This window comes from Hypanus sabinus, chromosome 27 (genome assembly GCF_030144855.1).
Source record: "Hypanus sabinus isolate sHypSab1 chromosome 27, sHypSab1.hap1, whole genome shotgun sequence".
NCBI lineage: Eukaryota > Metazoa > Chordata > Chondrichthyes > Myliobatiformes > Dasyatidae > Hypanus > Hypanus sabinus.
Genome location: NC_082732.1, coordinates 22783100 through 22807735, shown reverse-complemented (window position 1 = coordinate 22807735; position 24636 = coordinate 22783100). Strand labels below are relative to the sequence as shown.

At 46.3% G+C, this 24636-nt stretch overlaps 1 protein-coding gene across 2 annotated transcripts in view; it reads left to right on the top strand.

Annotated features, from left to right (window-relative positions):
* Nucleotides 1-14511: 14511 nt before the first annotated feature.
* The window catches only part of plekhm2 (pleckstrin homology domain containing, family M (with RUN domain) member 2), a 57011-nt gene continuing 46886 nt past the window's right edge, over nucleotides 14512-24636 (top strand). For both annotated transcript variants that reach the window (XM_059951933.1, XM_059951932.1), the window contains exon 1: nucleotides 14512-14691. In XM_059951933.1, coding sequence (XP_059807916.1) covers nucleotides 14632-14691 — 60 coding nt within the window. In that variant the 5' untranslated portion in view covers nucleotides 14512-14631. The remainder of the gene's footprint in view (nucleotides 14692-24636) is intronic.

Below are 24636 nucleotides of genomic sequence, written 5' to 3'. Positions count from 1 at the left end.
TCACCCACCCACTAGCAAAGCCTAATTTCTTTACATTTTAGAAACAGTCTCAGGCCATTCCACTGGGCATCACCACGCATCAAAACGCAGCTTCTTCTACAGATTCCTGAGAGGAATTCCCATGATCCTAATTGAAAATGCAAGGGATTCTGATGAATTCCCTTGAAGAGATGGAGAAATGTCGAAGGGCCTGCAGCCTTTCAGTGTCTTACATCTGAGATGTTCATTATTAATCATGGCAATGTTCCTGGGAGTCTGCAGTTACCTCTCCCACACACGATTAACTCGATCAAAGATGATGGCAGAATCAAGTTGTGGTTTCACTACGTAACAGGTTGTTCAGCATGTTAATTATAGCAAATAGTACTGTACATCTTTGATCTATCTGAGATGATAAAATCAGATGCCATGGTAATGTAGTGGTTGGTGTGATGCTCTGACAGCTTGGGGACGTCAGAGTTCAGAGTTCAGTCCCAGCATCCTCCGTAAGGAGTCTCCCCGTGGAGCGCGTGGGTTTTCTCCGGGTGCTCCGGTTTCCCCCCACAGTCCAAAGGCGTACCAGGTAGTTTAATTGGTTATTGTAAATTGTCCCGTGATCAGACTAGGGTTAAGTCAGGTTTGTCAGGGGGTTGCTGGAGCAATGAGGCTCAAAGAGCCAGAAAGTCCTATTGTGTCTCTAATTAAAATAAAATTGATGCTGTAAAGGAAAGGAGAGGATAAATTCAATGCTAATACTTGGCTTCCTGGTGAGCATGCTCGTGCTCTAAGCCTTCAGCAAAGTCAGTCATGGACTCCACGTGTACGTAGATGAGGGGATAACTATACCAGATGCATCATCTGACAGAACACTGTTATCGATCATAGTTACTACAGAGACTAAAACTGACATTACATTTGCACTTGCAACTTTACACAGTACAGACGTAACTTTTCAGTAAAGAAGTTCTTGAAAACAGGAAGCTAAGTTTTATCTCATTCTGAGTACTTTTAATCATTTACAATCAAAGCAAGTGTTGGTGTTAATATTTACATAAATCTCTTTTCCTTCCCATTGAATCTTATCAGAGTTCTTCTGTATCTGTGATTTAATAAATACCCTCTTTAACAAGTATATCTTGGTTTGCGATGTTGTTATTTTATAGAACTTAGACTTTACTCTTTTGGAGAAGATACTCAGCAGTTTCTTAGCATGAAGCTCCGAGTGATTCTCACAGACACTTCCACTGCTTTGGAATAATGTGTTTTCCTGATTCCTAAGATGGGGCAACCCAGCTTTGTGTTGCCCTTCTCCTTGACCCCTTTGTCTTTCTGCAGCTCCAGCCGGGAGCTGTCACAAGGAGGTAACGTTGACAGAGTGTTGGGAGAGCGACACCATCTCAAGAAAGACCCAACTAAAGGAAGGGCACCAAATTGTAGATAGGATTTGCCCATTTCCACCCTGTTGCAGCACATAAGTACTGGAAAATATCGGACGGCTTCAAAGCTTTCATCGGTTTCTCAGTGCTTCCAGTTTTTCTCCAGTTCTATTCCATTGCTTGTTACAAATCTCCTGCCCCTTCGCACGTCCTTGTAACTCAGCTTCATAGCGTTACCCTTCCTCAGATGCCACTCCAGGAAGTAGGTCCTTGTCTTGTGGATAACCTCTCCTCATTATTTCACTGAAATTACTGCAACTCCTATTTTGGTTTGCACTCGACATTTCAGGAACAGCTTCTTCCCCTCCATCATCTGATTTCTGAATGGTCCATGAACCCCTGAATGACACCTCATTATTTTGCTCTTTTTGCACTATCTATCTATCTGTTGTAACTTACACTGCTCTTTATGCATTGCATTGTAATGCTGCAGCAAAAAAACACATTTCACAACGGTATGTCAGTGATAATAAACTCGATTCTGATTCAGTATCATTAAGTGTTTTACAAGGACTGTAGTTTATTTTATACTCCAACTCCTGTCAAGGCTTGAAGGTACAAATCTATTTAAAATCCGCATCTTTTTTAAGGCTGTTCTCTGCTGTCTGGTGACCTTGTGGGCAATCTGAGAAGCCAGTGGGCCAGCAATGTGTCAGAGTGTCGGCCAGACCACATGGAGAAGGTCCACCTTTTATCCCGGAGTCGGCCCCAGCAAACATCGAACCCTGTCCGCTCAGGAACATTAAGTGCTCAAAGACTGAAGCCTTTTGGGTCAGGCTGTCTGAAAATCGTTGAACGGGCAAGCTAATTTCTGGCTGCATCTGGATCACCAATCCCACCCCCACCCCTTCCAACAGCAGTCACGCTGACCAATTACTCAGTCCTCATATAATCACTTAGATCACAAAGATGGTTGGCAGAGCAGCCCACGTGCCCCAGTGGTTGAAGTCACGGTCACAGTTGGCAGAACATGAAACCACACAGAAGTGAATCTCAGAGCATGGGACTCCACGTCACTGAGGCAACTCAGCTAGCAGATTTGGTCCCTAATTAACCACTGATCTCGATGAAGAAACTTCAGCCCCTGTCTGCTGACACTGTGATACTCTTCATGGTGAAAGAGCCAACCAGCAGCGGCTAGCTGACACGGCATGTTTTATAGCAATCTCCTGGTCCAGTTGCATTAGCATATGTAATCGATCTATAGTTGCGTATTACATCATGTCCCTATTGTTCCTATCAATTGGCTTAATCATGTTCTAATCTACATCTCTTAGCTACCTTTTATTAACACACCATTGTCTTCTACATTTTTAAGACTTCAGTCTCCTACCAAATTGGGTACAAGCATAGCAAATAATAAACTCAGAACTGAACAATGTTCTAATCTACATTTCTTTAGCTCTTTAGCTACCTCTCATTAACACACCATTGTCTTCTACATTTTTAAGACTTTAGTCTCCTACCAAATTGGGTACATGCATAGCAAATAATAAACTCAGAACTGAACAATGTTCTAATCTACATTTCTTTAGCTCTTTAGCTACCTCTCATTAACACACCATTGTCTTCTACATTTTTAAGACTTCAGTCTCCTACCAAATTGGGTACATGCATAGCAAATAATAAACTCAGAACTGAGCAATGTTCTAATCTACATTTCTTTAGCTCTGTGGCCCGGAAAGCAGCTGCACTCCATCTTGCTGAGCGTATGTCCCTGAATTCTCACTTAGACCAGTTGCTGGCAATAACTGAGGAGCTGGAGCACTTTGGAAAGAGGCAAAGTGTAAATCAGCAGAAGGAAATAGCAGTCAGGGCAACAAATGCTCCAAAGAAAGTGCACCTCACAAAGGAGAGGAATGGAAGACAAGTGTGTGAAAGGTTAAAAATTAGGATCCAGGGACACAATACCTCATTAACAAACAAGTGCAAAAAAACTCAATAATAATAACTGGGCTTAATCACCAATAAAAGTATTAAACACATTAAAGAAGAAGATGCTAAAATGGAATACAAGAAGTTCAAGGACAACTTGAGAAGACAAAAGAGTAAGTTATCAAATACGGGCAAAAGTTGATCAAATGTTCTAGAGGCACTCAATCTGAAAAAGAAAAATCAAGGCAAGGCTCTATCCACATTTATGAAAAGAAACTAGAACTGGCATTATTAAGGAAATGGATAAACACAGATCTAATGACAGCAAACCAGCAGAAATATTTAATAAACACAAGGAATTCTGCAGGTGCTGGAAATCCAAAGCAACACACACAAAATGCTGGAGGAACTCAGCAGGTCAGGCAGCGTCTGTGGAAATTAATAAATAGTCAACGTTCTGGGCTGAAACCCTTCTTCAGGGCTGGGGAAGAAGAGGGAAGTTGTCAAAATAAAAAGTGGGGGGAGGGGAAGGACAATAGCTAAGAGGTGACAAGTGAAGCCAGTGACAGGGAAGGTAAAAGGCTGGAGAGGAAGGAATCTGATAGGAGACGAGAGTGGATCATAGGAGAAAGGGAAGGACGAGGGGAACCAGGGGAAGTGATAGGGGAGTGAGAAGATGCAAGAGGCCAGAGTGGGGAACAGGAGGAGAGGGGAGGGGGAGAGATTTTGTTTTACTGGAAGGAAAAATCAACATTCGTGCCATCAGGCTGGAGGCTACCTAGTCGGTATATAAGGTGTTACTCCCCCACCCCCTGGGAGTGGCCTCACCGTGCCACAAGAGGAGACGATGGACCAACATTAATATTTAATAATAACATTGCCTGGTTAATTTGCCGGGAAAACTAACCTGATAGATGTACCGTGAGAAGATACAATCAGAAAAGACAAAATAACATCAAGCCAGAAAATCTGCTAAAGCTTGAAAGGGTAAGATCCTTCGAACTGTGAGCTCCATCCACATTTATCAAAGAAAATAGAGCAGAGGTGACAGAAGCAATGTTACTCTTAGAGAAGAAATAATGCTGAAGGTTTAGACAGTTAACATGGCTCCACTAAAGGGAGAAAACACAAGTATTGGGAATTAAATGCCAACTAACTTGACAAAGATGGTAAGAAAGAGCACGAGATCCTAGATCATAGGTGTAATGTCAAAAGTATCAATAAGCCAAAAAATAAAACTATCGGCATGGACCCAAACATAGACATTTTTGACTAAATTCATTGGTCTTTGAAGAAGACTGCAAGGGCTCAGTAGGGAAGGACTACAGTACAGGTTCTTTCTCTACCAGACAGGGAGGAACCAGATTGGGTGAGAAAGCCCCTCGATCATTGTAGTTATATACTGCCCCAGGGGTGCATTTACTGTGTAGGAATGAAACAGAACAATACTTAAAGCATTAATTGAATGTAAAAATGAAAAGGCTTTGCAGAATTTTTTTTTATGATTACATTTTAATTCAGAGTCATAGTCATAAAACACCACAGCACAGAAACAGGCCCTCTGGCCCATTTAGTCTGTGATAAACTATTTATCCCATTAGTCCCATTGACTTGCACCTGGATCTTAGCCCTCCATATGCCTCCCATCCACATAACTATCCAAATTTCTCTTAAATGCTGAGATCGAACCTGCATCCACCAGCTCATTCCATGCTCTTGCCAGCCTCTGAGTGAAGAAATTCCCTCTCATTTCCCCCTTGAGCTTTTCACCTTTCACCCTTAACCCATGATCTCCAATTCTAGAATCTCCCAACCTCAGTGGAAAAAGCCAGCTTTCATTTACCCTCCCTGACCCCCTCATAATTTTGTAGATCTCCTTCAAATCTCCCCTCAACTTTCCGTGGTTAAGGGCATTTTAGATATCTCTGCCAGGACCCCTGCAATTTCTGCGCCAGCCTCCCGCAGGATCCTAGGGAAGACCTTGTCAGGCCCTGGGGACTTATCCACCCTACTTTTCATCAAGACAGTAAACACCGCCTCCTCTGTAATCTGTATGTGGCCCTCACTTCTATAGACTCTGTGTCCAGCTCCTGAGTGAATACAGATGCAAAAAAATCCATTTGACCCCTCCCACATTTTTTGGCTCCATGTATAGATGACCACTTTGATCTTCCAGAGAACCAGTTTTGTCCCTTGCTATCCTTTTGCTCTTAATATATAGAAACATAGAAAACCTACAGCACAATACAGGCCCTTCGACCCACAATGCTGTGGCGAACATATCCTTACCTTAAAAATTACCTAGGGTTACCCATAGCCCTCTATCTGCAAAGTCCTTGGGATTCTCCTTCACCTTGTCTCTTAGAGCAACCTCATGCCTTCTTTTAGCCCTCCTGATTTCTTAAATGTTCTCTTGCATTTCTTATACTCCTCAAGTACCTCACTTGTTCCTACCTGCCTATACCTGTTATGCACCTCTTTTTCTTAACCAGGACATCAATATCTCTCAAAAACCAAGGCTCCCTAGACCTGTTAGCCTTGCCTTTTATTCTGATTGGAACATACAAAAACTCTGCACTGTACTCTCAAATTTCCACTTCTGAAGCCTCCCACTTACCAAGCCACCTTTGGCAAAAAAAAACCAACCTGACCCAATTCCACACTTGCCACATCCTTTCTCCAATTCAGAATCACAACCCAAACCTACCCTTTTCCATAATTACATTGAAACTAATGGTACAGTATTTTGATCACTGGATTTAAAGTGTTCCCCTACACAAACTTCTGTCACCTGCTCTGTCTTATTCCCTAATAAGAGATCTAGTATTGCACTCTCTCTAGTTGGGACCTCTTAAGGAAACTTTCCTGAATACATTTGACAAACTCTATCCCATCCAGCCCTTTTACAGTATGGGAGTCCCAGTCACTACATGCAAAGTTAAAATCATCTACTATCACAACCTTATGTTTTTTTCTATAGTCTGTGATCTCTCTACAAATCTATTCCTCTAAATCCCACTGACTGTTGGGAGGTCTATCATATAATCCTATCAATATGGTCATCCCTTACTTTTTCCTCAGTTCCACCCATATAGGCTCAGTGGACGAGCTCTCCAATTTGATATATAAAAATTGCTCTTTGCGGAAGGGATCAATAGGGAGGATATGAGAAAAATCATTGTTGCAGTAAACCCAGCTTTAACTGGAAGCAAATATTTTTAAAAAGCTAGTCATGGAAGATTTCTCAAAAAGAATGAAGAATAGAAAAAGAAGTGTAAAATTAAGTCAAGAGGTGAAAGAAATACCAGAGGTATGTAAGGTCAGAATGGAAGTTCCTCTGTAAAACATTAAATATTCAACTATATTCAGTTTCAACAGTATGACATTGACAAAACATGCTGACAGTGTTGGCAGCAGTACTTTTTTTCCTGTGCAGTATCAACTAGCTGACGACTCTCGTTACTTTCATAAACAGCACTTGTTTCGGAATTGGAGGTCGGGGGTGGGGTGATTCAATGCAGTGGGGCAGTGCATGACACAGCTGTGTCACTTCCAAACAACGGTCAACACATTTACTGAGGTCAGTCTGAAATTCTGAGCTGGTTAGGGAGGATGATGTGCCAGCTGCCTACTTAAGAACAGCATTGAGTCTCTAAACCCATAGCAATATAAAATCGTATCAGCGATGATTCTCTGCTAATATTTTGACTCCACGTAGAAATACTATGGCTACTTCACTTGACTCCTTGAGAAATGTAAGCCAGGCACGCTATCAAATAAAGCTCAGAGGTGTTTAATATTAAATTTGCAAATGTACACAAGCAGTTGTACAGCATAGGGAGATAGATCTGTGGAAATTATGAAATCCAAGTAGTTTACTCAAATAATTTATCAACCCAGTCTGGCTGGTGCCCCTATCTGCTGTCTGACACCATGTTAAATTCCATCCTCCTTGTGTGTCCAGCACTTTGCCTTTGTCAGTGTGAAGAGCTATTTTCAGATCTTGACTCACTTATTCCTGGCGTTATTTTAACTTTATCAGCTGTGTTCCCAGCATCTACTGAAGAGACAGGGGCACCACAGAGGGGCTGGTCTTTGTCTCAGGAGACACAATCAAACAAAGGAGGGGAGAAAGGGAGAGTGAGAGTGAGGGTCAGGCAGAGAATGGTGGGCCCCAGTAATGAAGGCCTCAAATGTAGCACCCACTGAGGGCAGGAGAAGGTTGAGGTGGGGTATTAATGATTTTATAATGGGGAAATCTCTCCTTAAACCTCATCAAATACATATTTACTACTAATTTCATGGTATAGGGCTTACAGCATGCTATTATTTTGCTCCAAGAAAGAAGAATTCTCTTCATATATTTAGCTCTGGGTCCATATGGGTTCCTACAGCCTACTGAGGCTCTAGGAAGGTGATATCTTTTGCAGAAAGACAAATCCTCTTCAAGGAAAACTTCTGGTTCTTCACTCCTGATGAAGTGACCGCTCTCTTATTCCTTTCCAATGCCCTGATCTTTCAGTCTCTCCCCGGTCTCAACTGCCGATGGTCTGACCAGGCTCCGTCTCCTAGCAACCAGCTAGTTTGCAAATGTGGACAGCCACTGAACCAAATGCATTGCATAAACATTACCCTGAAGGTCAGCTATTACTGTAACTATGATAGCCTTTAATTTCCCAGCCTTACCATCTTGTACGGGGCTTAGCAACAGAGAACAGGGATCTGGAACAGGAACAAGAACAGTGTTCAGGAACAGAGGAAATGAGATCAGGAAAGTGTATTGGAACAAGTACATACCAGGAATGGGACCAACTACTAGAGACAAGGAAACAGAGATAGGTACAGTGATCAGCTGCAGGTCCAGGACGAGGTTTGGGTATAGAGATCATGAATGGGATAAGAAATGAGCATCAAGAACACAGGACAGAGGAACAAGGATCAGGAACAAGTCCAACTAGGTGGGACAGGGGAAAAGAGATCAGGAACAAGGATTGGGAACAGACATCATGAATGGGAGAAGGAAAACATTCAGGAATGGGCATCAAACGTTGAGAATGGGGGATCAGGGTCAGGAGCAAGTCCAACTACATAGGACAGGGGGACAGAGATCAGGAATGGTGATCAGAAACAGATTCAGGAACACAATCAGAAACAAAGATTGGGAACACGGGTTGGAAATGGGATCTGGAACAGGGATCAAGAACAGGTTCAGAACCAGGGATCAGGAACTGGGCACAAAAGGGAAATTATTAAAATCACAAATACCCATTTTTAACAGCCTTTGGCTAATTAGCTCTGTTGGCAATGAACAGTTAAAAGCAGCCCATGGTTTTTATAAAGTGCATGGACTGTTTCCATGTTAGACGGATGATGGAAAAATACTGAATGCGAATAAGTTTGGACGAAGTGGAGCATGATGCAGCATTAGCAATTTTGTGCCAGTACATGTCATGTGATATACCATTGATAGGAAAGGCTTGCCAGAGGAAAGCAGTTGACGCCAGTGTTACATAATATCCCATGATCAAAGTAGGTGGCCCAGAACTGTTACGATGTGGGGCATCTGTCTGAGAGCCACTCTACAGAACTTTATCAAGCAGCTGCCACACAGTTTCTTGGCTCTTACAATGCAGCAGCATTCAATGCCCAGGTGGATGCCACCCGTGCCAAGTTCTTTGGTACATGCGAAGCCCACGAGTGACTCACCTGATAGTCCATCTTCACAATGCATATGTGCCCTGTTTAACTGGACAGAACTGACCCCGACCAGGTCCTGGGCTGCGAAGTCAGCCAAGTGGAACTTCCTATCACAGGCCCAAAAGGACAAGTTAGCCCCTGCTCCCGTTCCAACCCTCGATCCTTCGAGCCCCTGGCTGACCACAATCCCAACACCATCCCTGAAGCAACCAATCCGTCCCAACCTTCACTGCAGCCCAAACCCAGTCCTCAGGCTCACTCCTCTTCCCAGTTCCCCTCCTTGCATCACTCCATCGTGGTCCCTCCCCCAACTCATGACCAGTTAACCGACACGTACCTGAGTCCCCCACTTGCTCCGCAACAGCAAAGGAAAGAGAATGGTGCACGTGAAGTTGTGTGTAGCCCGAATGCATACCCCTGGCATAATACTCAACAGTGGCAGGGCAGTAATCGGGGTTCGATTGCCACCACCGTTGAAGGGGTCTGCATGTTCTCCCCATGGCCGTGTAGATTTCCTCCGGGTGTTCCACCTCCCCTATTCTGCAGACATACAGACTAGGAAGGTTTATTAAGTTTTGCTCATGCTGTGTTCGTACTGGAAGCATGGCAACAACAGACGGCCGCCCCAAGCACGATATTTGGACTGTGTTGGTCATTCCATTTCTCACATACAAAGCCAAGTTGAATATCCCTAATCGACCCGTCCTTTTTTGTGCATCTTATCCCTTGGAGTCCCCTCTAGCAGCTTACCTGCCACGGATGTGAAGCTCTCTAGTCTATAGTTCCCAGGGTTTTCTTTGCAGCTTTTCTTAAATAAAGGCACAACCTTAGCCACCCTCAGTTTTACCACTTGGCAATTACTTCTCTCTTACTTTTTAAAAATACTATTTAAATATTACTTCCTCAACTTGATTTCCCCATCTACAGGAAGCTTGTAGAACACTCTTGACATTAGAATGCTAATAGACTGGTTTTAGAATTTCTCTATTCCTCATTCTGACCTTTTACTTCTCCTCACCTGCCTATCACTTTCCCCTGGGTCCCCTCCTCCTTCCCTTTCTCATACAGTCCACGGTCCTCTCCTATCAGAATCTTCTCCAGCCCTTGACCTTTCCCACCCACCTGGCTTCACCTTTCACCTTCCAGCTTGCCTCCTTCCGCTCCCCCCCACCTTTTTATTCTGGCGTCTTCCCCCTCCCTTCTCGGCGGTGAAGAAGGGTCTCCGCCCAAAACGTCGACTGTTTATTAATTTCCCTAGATGCTGCTGAGTTCCTCCAGCATTGTGTGTGTGTGTGTGTGTTGCTTTGGATTTCCAGCATCTTGTGTTTATAATATTAGAAAGGAATGTTTGAAGGCAGGTTCATTTGAAACATCTGGGAAGGGGTGTATTTTACTAACATATACCTATTTCTTAATTACAAGCTCCTTGCATCAAGGACTAACATGCTATTTTCCTTCTACATGGTTGGTTCTTTCCCACTCCTGATCCTTTACAGTCAGGATGAACGGCTGGCCTGTGCTACTCCGCAGCAGGCAGTTACAACACGCCTGACTCTGCCCACAAGGCGCTGACTGTTTTTACGTTACTCTTAACCGCCACCTCTACTTCAACAGCATGGCTTAAATAGTCATATTTCTTCACTGTTACTGAGCGTTAGGCAAACGAATCGGCTGAGAGCTTGCCTCTAAGTTGGAGGATTAGAGTCAGCTTTGTTTACCTGTACTCCTTACGTTGGCTATCAAGCACTTGAGAACATCCTGAGAAAGGGAAAGACTTTCTATAAATGCAAAGTCTTTCTTCTTCCTCCCTTACCTTTCATATTGGAACACGTCACTGCTGAGTCTTCCCACCTAATGGTGATGATAATTGATGCACAAACATTTGCTCCCTATTAATTGAGTTGCAGAGTAATAGAGTCGTACAGCATGAGTGAGGCCATTCAGCCCATCTTACCCATGCTGACTGTGTTGCTCAGTGAGTTAGTCCCATCTGCCCATGTTTGGCCCACAGTCCTCTAAACTTCTTCTATCTACATACTTACCCAGAGGGCTTTTAAATGTTGCTAATGGGCCTGCCTCAACCATTATTTCTGGCAGCTCATATGCATGAAGAAGCTGCCCCTGAAGTCCCTTTTAACTCTGATCTTAAACATTACTTGTCTTCAGCAATGCCTCCCTGGGAAACCAAGTATGTGCTTTCACTCTCTCTCTATGCCTCTCCTGATCTTATACACTACCTCTGTCTCAACCCCCTACATTCTCGGGAATGAGGTCCTGGTTTACACATCCATTCCTTGCAACTCAGGCCCTCAAGACCAGGCAACATCCCCGTAAAGCTTTCCTGCCCTCTTTCGAGTTTAATCTTTCCTTTAACAAACCTGTACACAGCACTCCAAGTGCAGCCTCACCCACATCACTTCCCAACGGTAGCATAGTGGTTAGCACAACGCTTTACAGCACCAGCAACCTGGGTTCAAATCCCGCCACTGCCTGTAGGGAGTTTGTACGTTCTCCCTGTGACGTGGGTTGCCTCTGGGTGCTCTGGTTTCCTCCTATAGTCCAAAGACCTACCGGTGGTAGGTTAGTTGGTCATTGTACATTGTCCCATGCTAAGGCTGGGGTTAAATTGAGGTTTTGCTGGGCGGTATGGCTCGTATAACTGAAAGGGTTTATTCCGCGCTGTATCTCAGTTACTGAATGAAATTCTTCATTGGTGCCCTGATTGTGTGTCAAGCACATTCTTCGCCATCCTATCTATCTGCAGTCCTAGGGCCTGCAGTTGTTTCCCGTGTATACACACAATTAAACGTGCATCACTATTGAGTCATTGAACATCCTGGAAATTAACCCCCATTCCCACTTTCTTACATAAGCTGAGGAGGGAAAAGAACAGTCGATATTTCGGCAGAGCCCCTTCATCTGGACTGGAAGATAGAGGGGAGAGAGCCAGCAGAGACCTCTAAAGTGGGGTGCACATATGAACGATGGGGTATACGGAGTGGCTGGAAGGGGGGAAGGGGAGGCAAAGGGACAAGGTAATGGGGGAGTGGGGTGAAATTTGAACTCTACAGTTTTGGTCTGCTTACCTAAAGAAGGGCTTATTTGGTACTGAGCAACTGAAATTAACATTTGCAAGACTGGCTTCCGGTTGTAATGTTCCTGTCATCTGAGGAGAGCCTCTCTCCTCCAGACTTCAATAGGTAATGCTGATGAAATGTGTAAAATTCCTAGTGGGTTTGACAGATTGATGTGGAGCAAATGTTTCACTTGGGCTGAAGAGGCTAAAACTAGGCCCATGATAATTAAACACCGTGGGGTGTCACGGTAGCGTAGTGGTTAGCACAACGCTTTACAGTACCAGCGACCCGGGTTCAGGAGTTTGTACGTTCTCCCCTTGACCACATGGGTTACCTCTGGGTGCTCTTGTTTCCTCCCACAGTCCAAAGTTGTACTGGTTGATATGTTAATTGGTCATTGGTGCTTGTCCCATGATTAAATTGGGGAATTGCTGGACAGCGTGCCTCAAAGGGCCTATTCTGCGCTGTATCTCAAAAATAGATAAAAATAAACACAATTCTTCTGGTATGTTCTCACCAGGTCCTATTTAATAAACTAACTTCAAAACCTTGTAATCAAAATTACCTTATTGGTAAGGAACACTCTGAGCATGACTGAGCCTGAGTGTCTCATATCAGACTTAGCACTATAGCCAGTTAGAGCAAATGCTGAGAGGGAATTATTTAAAAGAGATACGTGAGGCTTGTAGTTTACCTTGGGCTTCCAGGCGGAGGTGAATATGATAGTAACGTCTGTGAGGTATTGAGACAGGAATGGGAACATGCAGGAACAGACGGATGAGGTTAGCTGAATTTGACATCTGGGCGAGCACACACTCAGATGGGCCGAGTGGCTTGTTCTGTGCTGTACCATTTTATGTTCAAGCATCACAGTCTCATAATCAGGGCCGAGAGGATAATTTTTTTCTTCACGCAAAGGATTGCATTCAAAACAGAGAACTGGGGACATGGGGATTGTACAGGAAGATGTGACTGGAGGGAAAAGATCACCTGTGGAATAGAATAGGTCCAGAGGCCAAATAGCCTGCTTTGCTGACTTACACTCTTGCATTCTTCCTCTTTTAAGAATTTGTTACGGGTCACTTGCCCTTTGGTGGAGGCGAGAACCTATGGTGAGGCTGATGAATTAATTAACGTTTTGACAATCTCCCAGTAGATCTATGCAGCTGCTCAATAACTTTGTCGGTTATCTGCCATGTTGTACGATGTGGACACTCAAGGTCTTTCCATGATTGTGATTATTCTTGGCAAATTTTTCTCCAGAAGTGTTTTGCCATTGCCTTCTCCTGGCCAGTGTCTCTACAAGATGGGTGGCCCCAGCCATTATCAATATTCTTCAGAGATTGTCTGCTCGACGTCAGTGGTCACATAACAAGGACTTGCGATTTGTACAGGCTGCTCTAACAACCATCCACCATCTGCTCCCATGGCTTCAGGAGACCCTGGTGGGGTCCCCCCGGGCTACTTGCCCACGGGCCCAGGGAAGGAGCCTTTACACCTCCTTTAGTAGACGTATAGCTCCACCCCACCACCCAGTAAGTAGCTGATCTATTCAATCCAAGCATATATTTGATCCTTGGTTTGCATTGGCAATTTTTTTTAAACTGCAGATGCCGAAAATCTAAAATAAAAGCAAAATGCTCGACGGGTCAGCGTTTCACGTTGAAACCCCTTCAGTGGTTTTTCAGAAAAGCAACTTAAAACAAACTTTTCTCTTTTCCAGTTCTGACAAATGGTCTTCTTCCTAAAATGTTAGCTCAGTTTCTCGTCCCAAGCATACTGTCCGACTTGGCAATGTATGTGTATTTCTATAATTTTGTGTTCTCATTGCGTTAATATTTGAGGGTCCGCTTTGCGACCTGATACATTTGGCCGCAGGGTTAGGTATGGGATCTCACCATTAACACAGCTCTCTGCTACTAAGCTGAATTACTCGAAATCCGCAGGAATCCTGTTTGATTGGCACTTAAAATTGATCTTGGCTGGAGTATTTGTCATGGGTCAATCAGTATTCTATTGACACTTGCAAATGGACCGAGGAGCCACAGACCTAGTAACCAGGAGCATCATGTAGTGCAAAAGCTATTCGGCCGGTTCGTAAGAGTGTGAATGCTTTTCTCTAGTCTGTTCTATCTCCGTAAACCCAGGAATTGTTGATTCGGTGAATTACTTATTATTAATACTCGTTAATGTGAATTTTTGGACAGCTCAATTGCACCATCTGGTGTCGGTAAAACTGAACGCGGCGCCCATCAATGGGTTAATTTCACCCACGGGTTTGAATGCACGACAATTCCCGCTAATGCAGAACAACGGGGGAGTACGCCCTGCCCGGTGAGGTCGTCGTCAGTCGCGTGGAGATGACGAAACAAGTATTCCCCGCCCCTGTGATCCTTGTCAGTGTTTTCGGTCGGTCCAAAGGGGCGTCACTTCCTGTAGGTGGGCGGTGTTGTCCTGCGGGAGAGCGTGAGGCGCCGGTGATAGCGAAGGTGGGAGACGGCGGGGCGACGGGGCGACGGGAGCGCTTGCACCTCGTCAGCGACGGCGAGGATGCGTCGGCCTCCAGGATGGAGACCCTGAAAGTGAAGGACCGGATCCTGGAGAACATTTCGCTGTCGGTGAAGCAGGTGAGGAGCCAGGGCGGAATCCTTGGCAGTCTCGCCGGGTGAGTGAGCCCGGATAGAGTGCGGCGGTGCCCAGTCCGTTAGCAAGGCCGAGCTACCACTGCCTGGCAGGGAGTTGTGCGAAGTTCAGGGCCCGGTAGCAGTCGACATTAATCTTCACTAGGGAGGGTTCCTTTGTTTTTCCATCTGATTCCAATGTCTTAGTCATTTCCCCATAGAATAACAACTGGGGGGGGGGGATCTGTTATTGGCGGTGATGGACTGAATGGTCTTCCTTTGTTTTTAAATAATTGAATTACACCTACTTTTCTGACTGGGAAATGTTCAGCAATTGTTAAAATGTTCTCCCTTAAACGCTGGAAAGATTTCAAAGTAAATAGTCCCTCTAAATTAGACAAAAAGTTAGATAGCTCCAAAATTTAAAAAACGACATACTGGAAATATTCAGCAAGATAGTCAGCATCTGAGGAGAGAGAAACAGTTCTCATTTTCAGTAAGTGACATGGGTGTAGAGAGGATAGTTCCCCTAATCTAGGGTCCATAGTTTCACAAGAATATGTAACTAATTTCATTTGGAGGAATTCCTTCTCTCAGAGCCCTGTGAACTTTGCCATTCTCTGTCCCAGAGATATTGAAAGCAGAAACCAACCAACTGTTAGAGAGTCAAGGGGAATGGGATAAAAGTGGGAAAGGGCAGCAAGACCAAGATTAGGACAGCCCAATGTTAACTGGTGAGCAAGATTTTTGAGGCTTACTCGCATTGCAAATTAAACAACTTAAAGAGAAAAGTCAGGGATGAAAGAATGCTGGATTGAGTCTCTTAAATGAAGAGATTAGGAAGAATTGAATGAAAGTTCAAAGTAAATCAGACTAAATGTACGTCACTGTATACAACCCTGAGATTTGTTTTCTTGTGGCCATATTTAACAAATCTGTGGAATAATAACTATAACAGAATCAGTGAAAGACTGCCCTACTAGGGTGTTCAACCAGAGGGCAGAGTGCAAATAGAAAAAGAAGAAATAGTAATAATATTGAGATCAGGAGATGAAGAATCCTTGAAAGTGACTCCATTGGGTGTGGGAGCATTTCAAAGATGGGGTAAGTGAAATTATTCCCCCCACCTCGTTCAGGAGCCTGATGGTTAAGGGGTAACAACTGTACCTGAGCTTGGTGGTGCACCTTCTACCTGATGGCAGCAGCAAGAAGAGAGCACATCCTGGGTGGTGGTGGTGGTGGTGGTGGTGGGGGGGGGGGCGGGGGGTCCCTAATGGTGGATGCTCCTTTCCTATGACAGCTTTTTATGTAGATGCGGTCAATGGTTGCTCAATTTTTGTAGGATTTTCTGTTTGAGGACATCGATGTTTCCATACCAGGCTGTGATGCAGCCAGCCAATATGCTTTCGATTACACATCTATAGAAGTTTGTCAAAGTTTTACATGTCATGCCGAATCTCCGTAAACTCCTAAGGAAGGAGAGGCGTGATCGGAGAACATGAGTGATTGTGGGTCTGGCCAAAAGAGGCTGATGAATGTTGGAGGAGATGCAGAAAGAGGATATAAATTCATCTGGAAACGAGAGCAGAGGAAAATTGGTGGAAATGTGATCGCAAGACTCAAACAGCTGATACTTAGGGCTGAGTTTTGGAAGATTCATCAAGCTGTCAGATCAACGTAGTAAATCAAAGGCAAGTTGGAGTAGGATAGAGTGCAGAGTTACGCTTGCAAAATGAACAGGAGATGACATGAAAATGTTCATCTGTTCTACACTGGATTTCCCAGTGTAGATAGAGCAGACCAAATCATAAGTCAGATACTGAAAGAGGTACAAATAGATTGCAGTTCTGCTTGAAAGGCATGCTTGGATTATTGGACTATGTGAAGAGAGGAAGAGCTGGTGTAGCACCTTGTGTGCTTCCAGGGGAAGATGCAATACAGGGAGTAGCTATTGGTGGAGATGGAGGAGTTGATGAGAAAGCGGTCCCTCGAGTATGCTGAAAGGAGAGGGGAGGAAAAGATGGTCTGGTGATGGATGGCATTGCCACTAGAATTTTCAAGTCACAGTACATAAAGATATTTTGTTCTAGCCTATATGATTAAATGTTATTCCAAATACAAAGGCTCTGCTTGTCTGTTTAGTCAGTATATTTAATGTGGTGTGTCAGTGTTATGCTATTAGCTTCTATGGTCAGAAACTACCTGTAGCATGAGTTTAATCTTGTTTAGAAACTGAACAATGCTATTCATTTATACAGACACGTAGACTTCAAACAATGCTGTTTAAATATGAACAGCTTTAACAATATTGTTTCACTATTATGCAGCCTTAAATGTTTTAGCATGAATTAGCACAAGCTGCTAGAGCACCACTCATTAGTGCTGCTTTATCATTTCTTCTACTTTATTGTGGCCATACTGTGTTAAAAGGCTGTAAGGAGTATTTTTAAACCATTCTAAACTGCTTGTGGATCTCTTTATCGTCTTTGAAATGAAGGCTGAGTGCTGGAGCAAGGAGTGCTTTTCAATTACAGTTATCTTAAGGTACATTTTTGTGTAATGTTTTGTGAATATTATTACTGGAGAATGAATTCTTTCTATTTAGGAAATATTATTGCAGTTTCAAGCACTGCCATATTAAGGACATTACAGGTATGATGGAAAGTAAAGATCCTGTGCATTGTTCACTGGAATCCAAAGTCTATATTGAAATTAAAACTCTATTTACATTGTCATCTACAATACTCCCAAATGGGTTATTGCTAGGTTAAATGCAAGGTAAAAGACCTCTACTTTGTCATGCCCAGCTCTCTAAATAAGTATTGCACACATGGATTTGACTGAGTCCCAGTGATTAATGACCACTGATGTCAAAAATTCTTAGTTTACATGCAATGAACTTTGTACTACTGTGATGTCTGACCACTTTTCTATTTTAAATGCTTGCATTTAACTTTTTTAAGGTTACTATTTGAATGCAATTGATCTCCAAGACTGCCATTCAGAATGGAAAACTGTAAAAAATATCAGCTGTCACAAAGAATGACCCTGGATCTTGTTTAAAAATGAAAGATGCCCTGAATGTCCACAACATACTTTATTTCCAGTGATTTTATATTTGATCTGTAATCTAAATCAAAACAACATTGTTGTGCAGACTGCAGCCTTTATCATGGGTTACTTATCATTTGATTTCTGATTTTCCAAAGCTTAATAGGGTTCTAGGTTTGTTACTTAGAGTGCAAATGGAACTTTACTCACAATCCAGTCTACACAGAACAAGGTAAGCTTGTTGGTCTAGTTAACATGGTCCACGTTTTGATGCTCAGTTGACTTTTATGTCTGATAATAACAATGGAGAACAGCTCTTACACAAATGTATAATCAGCTAGTACCTCAGTTGGACAAGTTGTTAAAGAACTGTTCAAACCCTGCTATGTCAAATGAAGATGAAGCAGAGAACCTGGAACACAGTCTGTCTCCTCCAAGTGAATTCAGTGGTAAATAAGTTTGATTTCCTACAACATTGAAACAGAAGCTATTCTTGCTCTCAAGGAGAAAGTGATAGAACCATAGAACATAACAACACAGAAACAGGCCTTTTGGCCCTTCTTGGCAATAAATAAGCAATAAGTATCGAGAACGTGAGATAAAGAGTTCTTGAAAGTGAGTCCATAGATGGTGGGAACATTTCAATGATGGGACAAGTGAAGTTAGCCCCTTTAGTTCAAGAGCCTGATGGTTGAGAGGTGGTTACTGTTCCTGAACCTGGTAGTGCAAGTCATGAGGCTCCTGTGCCTTCTTCCCAATGGCAGCAGTGAGAAGAGAGCGTGACCTGGGTGGTTTGGGTCCCTTATGATGGATGCTGCTTTCCTGCAACAATTCTTCATGTAGAATGAATCACTGAAAATTTGGCAATTAGTAGCAGCAGAAAGTACTCTCACACCGCCTGTGTTATTTAAAGCTTCAATTACTTGCAAATTTAGTGACTTTGAGTTGGAGATATATGTGCAACCTGTAAATGAGATATTTCTGGCCTTGGAATTCATGATAGACCTGTTGTTTTGTGCTGCCAGTGAATGAGAAGACTGTGTTAATTGTTTACGAATTATCAGAATCTGATAAACATTTAGACATGGGTAACGTTTGTTCTGCATGAATACCTTGCAGTAGCACCCTTTTGGCGATGCCATTGTTGAATTCCCCCATGATTAGCACCTCAGGAATTACTGTTGGCCAGAAATTGCATGATTATGAAATCTAATTGCTTTGTCTATGTGAACATGTTAGAGACTGGATATTTTATCACAAGTAATTCACCACGTGATTTCAACAAAGCACAGGTCAGGACTGTGTTTGAATGTTGACCATTTGTTCTTCTAAAATAGCATTCTAGAAGCTTGACATGACCCAGGACAAAATGGCTCTCATGATTGGTGCACTGAACACCCTGACAAGCCTTTCTTCCCTACCCCTCCTTACCTGAGCATTTCCTTCCTTCTACCACAGACGTGTACTATGGTTGTAATACATTCCATCTATAAAGTATGTACCAAAGCTCCTGCAGCATCTGAAAGAGTCAATCCCTCTACTTCCTAGAAGGACTTGGACAACAAATGCATGCAAAAAACCACTGTCTCCAATGGCGCACACAGTCTTGACTTGGATTCTTCTACTTCAGGAAGGGGAAGTAGGGAGAAGACACAGGAGGGGTCAGCAGAGGAAAAAGTGAGCAGTTTTAAATTCCTGGGTATCAACATCTTAGAGGCTCTATTCTAGCCCAACACATTGATGTATTCATGAAGAAGGCACGACAGTAGCTGTACTTCATTTGGAGTTTGAGGAGGTTTTGCTTGTCACCACACTAGCAAATTTCCAGGAACATAGAATAGTACAGCACAGTACAGGCCCTTCAGCCCACAATGTTGTGCCAACCCTTAAACCCTGCCTCCACAACCTATGTCTTGTATTGAGCAGTGGTGCCCCGGGGAAGAGGTGCTGGCTGTCCACTCTTATCTATTCCTCTTAATAACTTGTGTACAATGGAAGGCATTCGTGACTAGTCCCATCGGCTTCTGGTATGAGAGGCTCCAGTGCACAACGTTAAAAGATTCTGCAGAGATTGTAGATGTGACCAGCTCCATTATGGTCAAAAATCCTCCCCACCATCAAGAACAGCTTCAAAAGGCATTGCCTCAAAAGCAACATCCTTCATTAAGGATCCTCACCACCTAGGACATACCCTCTGCTCATTACTACCATCAGAGAGGGGGCACAAAAGTCCCACACACAACATTTTTGGGACTTCTTCCCCTTTGCCATCAAATTTGCGAACAGTCCACGAGCACTGTCGTGCTCTTTCTCTGTTGCATTATTATTTTTTATTGTGACTTGAAGTTGTTTTTGTCTTGTATTGCTTCTACAAAACAGCATATTTCATTACCTACAGTAGTGATGAAAAACCTGATTTTGATTCTGTTACTGGATCAAAACCCTGGAACTTCTTACCTGACCAGAGAGCGAGTGTAACTTCTGAATATACTGTGGCGGCTCATTTCCTAGCGTATGCGAACCGACTCACAATTAGATAGCCTACGGGGGTTTGCGAGCACAGAGCTTTGGAGCCTCTTCGCCATGGGGGGCCGGTTGACAGAGGCTTAAAAGTGAGGCTGAAGTTTTCGAATAAAGTTTTTCCTTCGACTGCAGTTACCGACTCCGTGTCGTAATTTTAGCGCTGTTTGTAGCACACCGCTACAATTGGTGACCCCGACGGTCCAAACGATTTTTGGACCAGAAATGACCGACGCCGCCTCTGTTCATGCGGTTTCGTTGAAACTGCCGGGTTTCTGGACACAGCGCCCGGACCTATGGTTCCAGCAAGCCGAAGCCCAATTCCACGTTCGCCGGATCACCTCAGAAGACACCCGCTACTACTACGTGGTGGGCTCCCTCGACCAGGACACAGCTGCCCAGGTCGCGGAGTTCGTACAGTCGCCCCCGGCAGACGGCAAGTACACGGAATTCAAAGCCCTGCTCCTCAGGACTTTCGGACTCTCACGGCGCGAGCGGGCTGCCCGTTTACTGCACCTGGATGGCTTGGGCGACAGACCTCCATCGGCTTTAATGAACGAGATGTTGTCTCTGGCCGAGGGACACACAGGCCTCATGTTTGAGCAGGCATTCCTGGAGCAGCTGCCCGAGGACATACGCCTGCTGCTGTCCGACGCGGATTTCAGTGACCCCCGGAAGGTGGCAGCCCGGGCGGACTTGCTGTGGAACGCCAAAAAGGTGAGCGGGGCGTCCATCGCACAGATCTCCCAGCCACGCTCCCGGCAGCAAACCAGTCCAGGCCCGGCCGCAGAGCCCACTAACCCCCGGCCCAATGACCACTGGTGCTTCTACCACCAGCGGTGGGGCGCAGAAGCCCGCCGTTGCCGCCCGCCCTGCAAGTTCCCGGGAAACGCCAGGGCCAGCCGCCGCTGATGGCTACGGCGGCTGGCCATCGGGATAGCCTCCTGTATGTGTGGGATAGCAGGTCGGGACGCCGCTTTTTGGTCGATACTGGGGCTGAGGTCAGCGTTTTACCTCCGACAAGTTACGACACTCGCAGCAGGGCACCGGGTCCCCCCCTGAGGGCCGTGAATGGCAGCACAGTAAGGACCTATGGCACCCGTCAGGTGCAGCTACAGTTCGGCTCCAGCCAGTTCACGTGGGACTTCACACTGGCCGCCGTAGCCCAACCGCTTCTGGGTGCGGATTTTTTGCGAGCTCACAGCCTGCTGGTTGACCTGCCCAGGAAGAGACTGGTACACGCCGAGACCTTTCAGACGTTCTCCCTGGGCGCGGCCCAGTTGCCAGCCCCTCACCTCGGCTCCATCATGCTGTCCGACAACGATTTCACCAGGGTCCTGGCGGAGTTCCCATCGGTTCTGGCACCGCAGTTCACAGCAGCCATGCCCAGGCACGGCGTACAGCACCACATCCCGACACAGGGACCACCCCTCCATGCCCGTGCTCGGCGGCTTCCCCCGGACAAGCTCCGACTGGCGAAGGAGGAGTTCCAGAGAATGGAGGAATTGGGGATCATCCGGCGGTCCGACAGCCCCTGGGCTTCCCCCCTGCACATGGTGCCCAAAGCGACGGGGGGCTGGAGACCGTGCGGCGACTACCGCAGGCTGAACGAGGCTACCACACCGGACCGCTACCCTGTGCCGCACATTCAGGACTTTGCGGCAAACCTGCACGGCGCCCGGATCTTCTCCAAGGTCGACCTTGTCCGAGGGTACCATCAAATCCCGATGCATCCTGACGACGTCCCCAAGACGGCTCTCATCACCCCGTTTGGCCTCTTCGAGTTCCTCCGCATGCCGTTCGGCCTGAAGAATGCCGCACAGACGTTCCAGCGGTTAATGGACGCGGTGGGACGGGACCTGGACTTCGCGTTCATCTATTTGGATGACATCCTCATAGCCAGCGGCAGTCGTCAGGAGCATCTGTCCCACCTCCGTCAACTCTGCGCCCGACTGAGTGAGTACGGTCTTACAATCAACCCTGCCAAATGCCAGTTCGGACTTGATACCATTGACTTCCTGGGCCACAGGATTACTAAAGACGGGGCAACCCCTCTGCCCGCTAAGGTAGATGCGGTCCGCCACTTCCCCCGACCCACCACGGTCAAAGGCCTTCAGGAATTCGTAGGTATGGTCAATTTCTACCGCCGCTTCCTCCCTTCAGCTGCCCGGATCATGCGCCCCCTGTTCGCCCTGATGTCGGGTCCGAGCAAGGACATTACCTGGGACGAGGAGTCCGCCGCCGCTTTCGTTCAAACGAAGGAAGCTTTGGCTGACGCCGCAATGCTAGTACATCCCAGAATGGACGCCCCTACCGCCCTCACAGTGGACGCATCAAACACGGCAGTCGGTGGGGTGCTGGAGCAACTCATCGCAGGTCGCTGGCAACCCCTGGCGTTTTTCAGCAAACACCTGCGACCACCCGAGCTCAAGTACAGTGCTTTTGACCGGGAACTGTTGGCGCTCTACCTGGCAATCCGGCATTTCAGGTACTTCCTAGAAGGTCGGCCCTTCACCGCGTTCACGGACCACAAACCGCTTACCTTTGCGTTTACGAAAGCATCCGACCCCTGGTCATCCCGCCAGCAACGCCACCTGTCCTACATCTCTGAATACACAACGGATGTCCGGCACGTCTCGGGTAAGGACAATGTCGTGGCGGATGCGCTCTCTCGCCCTACCGTTCATGCCCTTTCCCAAGGGGTAGACTTTGAGGCACTGGCAGAGGCACAGCAGGTAGATGAGGAGATTCCGAGTTACAGGACTGCAGTCTCTGGTTTGCAGCTCCAGGACCTCCCCGTGGGCCCAGGTGAGAGGACCCTACTCTGTGACGTCGCCACCAACCAGCCCCGTCCGGTCGTCCCCGCAGCCTGGCGGCGACGTGTTTTCGACTCCATTCATAACTTGGCGCATCCCTCCATCCGGACAACTGTCCGGATGGTTTCCAGCAGGTTCGTTTGGCACGGACTCCGCAAACAGGTCAGTGAATGGGCCAGGACGTGCATGCACTGCCAGACGGCCAAGGTTCAGCGGCACACCAAAGCCCCACCGCAGCAGTTCCATCCCACCCACCGGCGTTTCGACCACATTCATGTGGATATCGTGGGCCCCCTGCCAGTGTCGCGCGGAGCGCGTTACCTCCTGACTATCGTGGACCGGTTCACAAGATGGCCAGAGGCGGTCCCGCTCACCGACACCACCTCCGAATCTTGCGCCCGAGCCCTGATCGCCACCTGGATATCCCGCTTTGGTGTACCAGCCCACATTACCTCCGACAGAGGCGCCCAGTTCACCTCCAGCCTGTGGTCAGCTATGGCCAGCCTTTTGGGGACTCAGCTGCACCACACCACTGCCTACCACCCACAGTCGAATGGGCTAGTGGAGCGTTTCCACCGTCACCTGAAGTCGGCCCTCATGGCCCGCCTGCGAGGAGCCAACTGGGCGGACGAGCTTCCCTGGGTCCTTCTCGGCATCCGCACAGCGCCCAAGGACGACCTGCACGCCTCGTCGGCCGAGTTGGTATACGGCGCGCCCCTGGCCGTCCCCGGGGAGTTCCTACCAGCCCCGAGGGGGCAAGAGGAAGAACCAGCTGCAGTCCTGGGCAGACTTCGCGAGAAGCTCGGTAACCTGGCCCCCATACCCACTTCACAGCATGGGCGGCACCCGACCTGCGTACCCAAAGACCTACGGAACTGTAAGTTTGTGTTTGTACGAAGGGGCGGGCATCGGCCACCGCTGCAGCGGCCATACGAGGGGCCGTTTACGGTGCTCCGGAACAACGGGTCCACGTTCGTGCTGGACGTTGGGGGGAAGGAGGAGGTTTTCACGGTGGACCGCCTCAAGCCGGCCCATGTGGACCTGGCGCAACCGGCCGAGTTTCCGGCGCCTCGGCGCAGAGGCCGACCTCCCAAGCAGGTTCTGGCCCAGGCTGTGGACATTGGGGGGTGTATCGCCGGTTCTGGGGTATGTGGCGGCTCATTTCCTAGCGTATGCGAACCGACTCACAATTAGATAGCCTACGGGGGTTTGCGAGCACAGAGCTTTGGAGCCTCTTCGCCATGGGGGGCCGGTTGACAGAGGCTTAAAAGTGAGGCTGAAGTTTTCGAATAAAGTTTTTCCTTCGACTGCAGTTACCGACTCCGTGTCGTAATTTTAGCGCTGTTTGTAGCACACCGCTACAATACTCTACATTGCAATTATTAAAGAAGTGCCCCTTCCCAAGCCCTTTGGGCAGATATGCATGATCATTGATGTCCCAGAGCTCCCCTTCTGTTATCACTTTGTCGTTGATCTTTGCAGCATGCGTGTTACTGTAATTGCTGATCGTTCTTAATATTGTAACATGCTGTATTTCAATAGAGCTGATTTATATCTAAGAGCA